At 33.2% G+C, this 6000-nt stretch overlaps 2 protein-coding genes across 5 annotated transcripts in view; one reads left to right on the top strand and one right to left on the bottom strand.

The window, feature by feature from the left end:
- Positions 1-4318, bottom strand: part of LOC105840306 (chitinase domain-containing protein 1) — an 11992-nt gene extending 7674 nt beyond the window's left edge. Inside the window, exons 1-2 of the mRNA XM_036284718.1 lie at positions 3836-4318; positions 438-590 (exon numbers count right to left, since the gene is read on the bottom strand). Of these exons, the coding sequence (XP_036140611.1) occupies positions 438-590; positions 3836-3946 (264 nt within the window). The 5' untranslated portion in view covers positions 3947-4318. The remainder of the gene's footprint in view (positions 1-437; positions 591-3835) is intronic.
- Positions 4319-4767: 449 nt separating this feature from the next.
- LOC105832401 (short-chain dehydrogenase/reductase family 16C member 6) overlaps positions 4768-6000 on the top strand; it is a 43041-nt gene continuing 41808 nt past the window's right edge. The window contains exon 1 of one of the 4 annotated variants that reach the window (XM_036284724.1): positions 4768-4990. The gene's annotated coding sequence lies outside the window, so the exon portion shown is untranslated. Of the gene's footprint in view, positions 4991-5694; positions 5873-6000 lie in introns of those variants that run through there. The other 3 variants (XM_036284723.1, XM_036284725.1, XM_036284722.1) reach the window with 3 other exon arrangements.

The following is a 6000-nucleotide window of genomic DNA, read 5'->3' on the forward strand; positions in this document are numbered from 1 at the left end:
AATATAGTTGACAATTTTACACTAATTATGTATTTAGACAGTAAAGCTTGTAGTCAGGTTTTCGACAAAGTATACTATGAATTTTTAATGACAAAAAGACAACAAATTGCATATAGAGTTTGCAATATTAGATGTTAGCAAATTGTCGATGAAAATATGACAATGTTTACTGCTCATACTCTATGTCAATAGACTGGCGGCAGTAATCAAAAAAAGATTTCAGATTTCTATTTGATTTTTGTTGCCATTAAATTGTCCGCGCAGTGCCGATTCTACTCGATTTCTGCTTTCTGTTGTTAGAATTTATAAACAATCACTGTTAGCGAATCGTATATTGGTGAAATAACAGATGCTAATTTGTTAGCAACTTTTGAAAAAAATCTGTTGGCAATCTACTAAAATATTATTTACATTTTATTTATTGGGTAAATACTCACGGGTGTACAATATCCTAGGATGTCTCCTTTAAATCTTCTCTGCTTAGTATTTTGAAAATATCGACCAGATTCATGAAGAATGTCCTGTTGTTTGATATTTTTTACTACCAAGTTTCTTTGGAAAACATCTTGATCCACAGGACCTTTGGATAACTTAGAAAATTAAAAATAAGAAATTATTTACACACACACATTTAAAAGTATTAAAAGTTAAGATATAAATATGTAAGTATATACGTAAGTTTCATACAATTTCCAGAATTTGATAATTATTTGAAATGTTGTGCAGAATTCATAGCATTCATGACTTTAGAGTCATCACTTGATTGCGCGCGCGCGCGCGCGCGTGTGTGTGTGTGTGTGTGTGTGTGTGTGTGTGTGTGTGTTTGGAGGGGGCGGGGGGTCTCCCGCTTACTGCATTATGGATAACAGATTTTAGAAACGATTTAAAAACAAAAATTCTAATTTAAAAAAAAAATGGAGATATAATAAATTTAATACAGTATAAATAAATTTTATTAGAAAAAACACATCATACATTTATAATATAATAAATTGTAATATATCGTCTATTAAACAAACAAATAAAATTTTAATAAAATTTTAACAAATTACGACTTAACTGACATAATTATTTTTCAACAAAATACACGCACCATATTTTTGCGTACTTCTACCCAGGGCACCTATCGATGGGGCGGGTGCGGGAACTGCGGGAAGGAGACCGAAGGCCCCCCTTGCATCTCCCCCCCTGTGTGTGTGTGTATGTGTGTGTGTGTGTGTGTGTGTGCGCGCGCGCGCGTGTGTGTGTCCTGGGAGGACGAATTTCATTCCACATTAATCAGAAAACAATATGGTATATTTTTAAATAACTTTTGTTTATAAATTTTTTTTGTGTACTTCCCTTGACTTAAAATTATTATTTACATTACTCTCTAAGCAATTACAAAAAATTTCAGCCTATTTGGAAGTGGAGCCGTAGTTCGGTATAATTACCGAAAATATCTATCAAAATAATTACATTTCATTTTTCAAACTTTTTGTTTATAACTTTTTAACAAATAACGAGTGCCAAGTAAAACCTTTATAACATTACTCAAGATGATGACCTCGATAATATATTCAGTCAAGTACTTAATATATTTTAAGTGTCGTATAATCAAAGATTACATTATAATCTGCTACATAAGTGTACACTATATACACTTTACTTTCTTATTTCAAATAGAATAATATTACTTTATCAAGAAACAAGGTATAGTCTTACGCCAAGTGTATGAGCTCATACACATGGCACAAAACTATACCTTGCTTCTTGATAAAGTTGCACTACTAGTAGCGCAAGGCACCACTACTGCCTTTTTTACGTGAGACGTCGTTTGCGAAAATCCGTAGTTATTGAATTCTCATATATATATCATCTCTATATATAATACAATGAATTGTTAAGATGTTTAACATGTATAATTAATGAATTGTTAAGGCGATGTTTAATAAGTGTAATTAAGAATAAGATGAAATTTATCCGTCAACATATATGACCAAGAGAACATGGATATTATATTATGATTTAACCACATATTTATTTATATTTTAACTTGTTGACTAATTAATTTCCATTTCTATATATTTTCCTTATATCCATTAATTTATATAATTTGCTAGATCTATTTCATATATACCTTATCTCGTTTATTTTTGTTCCTATATTACCTTATTTTGTTTAGTTATTTTGCCAAGAAATAGACTTGGCACATCTCATTTCTTAACTAAACATCCAGTTTTCTGAATTTATCGGTTATTTAACCTTCATGTGCAACACTTTATAAAAATTAAGTTAATGCACTATGGAACGTGAAACACCCTTATAGTGTTTTCGCAGTTGCCATGCATAAACTATAACATAGGAGTCGAAAAAATTTCTTAGTATTTTTTAACCTTTCAAAAGATAATCCAATAGTTTTCAAAGAAGCATTTTAATTTAACAGATGACACGACATTCGATTTGATTTTCATTTGACGATTTATTCAAAATTAAACTCGAACTTTCACTGCAGTACTGCATACCCCAGATTTACACATAAAAGTTAAACGCACTATCCTATTCATACACCTATAATTGCTAAATTCTAACATTTCTTACTCTGACATAATGTTTTATCTCCTTATTTACATATATCCTTTAATTTTCTTTCCTCTTTGACTCTTCTTTTATGGGTTGGTTGTTCCAACTTCTTGCTAAATTTATCTATTAGGTCTATCTTCTAGGACTGCGTTCGGAAACATCACTTGAGTGCTCTTGGGTATCGTTCTATCCTTGTCACACATTCAACAAGCAACAAGGATAGAATGACACCTGAGAGCACTTGAGTGATGTTTCCAAACGCAGCCTAGGAAACATACGTCTATCTTCATTTTGTTTCTTATATAAATAAAGACAGACACATATTTACCTGATAGATAAGTTTACCAAGAAGTTCCCTTATGGAAAAAACACTCTAATTTTAAAAGTTTACACTCAAAATTGAGTGTTAATACTTGATTTTGAGAGTTTACTCCCAAATTCAGGTGTATACGCTCAAATCTTGAGTATTTATAATATACTAAAGATTGAGTGTTCATACTAAAGGTTGGGTTTAAATACTGAATATTTAAAAATATACTTTCAACACTTGGGTATGGCACTCAATAAATGAGTGTATACTTCCAACATAAAATATGAACACTGAAACATTGGGGATGTACACTCAATATCTATCAGTTGAAGGTATACATTTAATATTGAGTGTGCACTCTCAAACATTGGATTAGAAAATATTAAATAAAAACAAAAGCAAAAAAAGCAAGTTTAACCAAGGTTAAAGTTAATCTACATTGGTAAAAATGGGCATAAGATGAATATCTGAAATAAACATTCAATTAGAGTGTTCAGCTAACTTTGAGTATTGTTATAATTTGAGTATTACTTTCAACTTGAATATTTGCCATCTAATTGAGTGTTAATTTAAGTGTTATTTTTAAATTTAGGATTAACACTGAAATTAACATTTAATTAGATGGCGACCATCCAAATTGAAAATAACACTCTAATTAAAAGTAAATTAAAGAGTAAACTCTCAAGATGAGCATTTACACTGAATTGAGTGTTTATCCTTTGTCCCAAATTATACTCGAGTATTTTTTTAGTGTTATTTGTAGTGTTTTTTCCATAAGGGTTGGAACAATCGACCCTATGTCAGATTAATTATATATTTTTCCTTGCCTCAATTTTTTAAACACAATTCTCATATAATATATTCTTTTTATTTAAAACTAAAACCTCTTATATTTATACCTTGTAAATGTAATTAGTATGTTTATCAAATGTGTGTGTGTGTGTTTTTATATACAATACTTACTTTATTAATAAATTTTCCTTTTTCTTTTTTATTTTTTTCTGTTGGTGGTAACAAAGTCCCGCAACATAATTCAGCAAAAAACAAAGCTGCGATTAGAGTAATCACGTTCATAATTATATCGAGTATCAATTACATTATTAGATATATAAAATTATATTTTAAAGATATTCCTTAGATAACTGAGAGAAACACTGAAGTTAACTCAAGTTTTCTTCTTCTTCTTTCTCCTATACCCAATGGATTTCCATCCCGATTGGGACAAAGTACCACGATTTAATATGACGGAGGACAACAATCGTAGGGGTTAGATTGTGTCCTTATTTCGGAACAACTCAAGTCAACTGAAGTATAGATGCCACATGATGGGGTGCGTTCTTAAATTTGCAACAGATGCAGCCAGGTAAAGGGCCATCTACAATGGAGAGTCGTAGGCCGTAGCAGTAGTCGTAGAAAATGTCTCCACTTCGTATTGCTTTACTGTTTACAGCCTACAGCAGACATTGAGCCAATTCATTGCGTGCTTACGATGAGCGTTGGGGCATTCAGGATTAGTTTTTGGTCGCCTTTCTTTTGGTCTGTTCTTTCTAGCTGCACTGTTGCACCGGTGCAATAAGTTAAAGTAAGACAAGTATATTTTTTCTCATTCTAACTTATTGCACCAGTGCAACAGTGCAGCTAGAAAGAACAGACCATTTGATGGCCGGCTTGTATGTTATTGCTACGTCGTTTTTATTCTAGACAGCATTGCCATAGTTTTAGTGCTGTTCGGTACGGTCTACGACTCTCCATTGTAGATGGCCCTTAAGCCTTGTCTACAGAAGTCGCAAGCAGCCAGTTGTGACTTGCGACAGCCAATGATTGTTGAGCTTTAACTAGAAACTAGGCGTTCATTGGCTGTCGCAAGTCGCAACTGGGTTACACGACATTTTCCCGAAAACTAGATGAGAAAATGTTGGTACTAAAAAATTCTCTAGGCAATACAATTTCAATTTCCGCAGGTTAGTAACACTGTTGAAGTAGTAAATCCGTGTGTGAAGAGTCGTTTTGACGTATGTGTGCGTATGTGACTTTGAGTATATGTATATACATGGAGGAGGAATTGCTATGGTTTCATGTAGACCAAAAGTGTGTCCAAGATCTGTGCGAGAGAGAAAGGTATATCATGATATTCGCTTTCTCTGCGCATGCGTTAATATCATTATCTGCACCGCAGTTTCAACACTTCTTGTGCACTTTTGTAGTTAATTACGAATTGTATGTGTGTGTGAAACATACAATGCCATTGTATGTACATACAGTGCTGCCAGACCCCCCGCCATGGGTCAAGCCGCGCATGTGTAATGGATGGCAAATACAGTTATGTGTATTATGGGCGCTTAATTTTGGCGGGCCCAGTACTCTCAGTACAGAGGATATCTCAGTAGTATTTTTGCCAAATAAAATATTTTTCTTAATTACAGAAAAATGTGTATTTTTTATCATTATGTGAACATTCTACTCTCTACTTATCCACGCACACCTGAGTGTGTAGTCACAAGAGTCTACAGATTTGTGATACGTTACTGTATTTCAACTCGTAAGCGCATGCGTCGGCCTACCGTGCCGGGCAACCCGGCAAAATCTGGCAGCTCTGTGTACATATAGCGTTTGACGCATGCGCAGAGAGAGCAAGTATCATGATATACCTTTCTCTCTCGCACAGATCTTGGACACACTTTCAGTGTGCTGGCATTCCTCCTCTATGGCCGGTATTCATAGTCAAATCTTATTTCAAGATCGTCTCAAGCAATGTCTTAAGATGCTAATACGGCTCTGTGATTGGTTGATGGCATCTTAAGACAGTACTTAAGATGATCTTAAATATAAGACCCGACTATGAATACCGGCCTATGTATATATACTCAAAGGTATCAGGTATGTGACAGGTCAGTGTTACTAACCTACGGAAATTGAAATTATATTGCCTAGAGAATTTGTTAGTACCAACATTTTCTCATCTAGTTTTCGGGGGAAAATGTCGTGTAACCACTCTGTGAGGTAATCGCAATAAAATATATGTAATATACCCTACAAGATAAAATGATTAAAAACTATAAAATGCGTGATAATATTAAAACGTTATATTTAAATGTTATAAATGTTGACAAGATAAAATGATTAAAAAC

The sequence above is a fragment of the Monomorium pharaonis genome, chromosome 3, assembly GCF_013373865.1.
Source record: "Monomorium pharaonis isolate MP-MQ-018 chromosome 3, ASM1337386v2, whole genome shotgun sequence".
Lineage (NCBI taxonomy): Eukaryota > Metazoa > Arthropoda > Insecta > Hymenoptera > Formicidae > Monomorium > Monomorium pharaonis.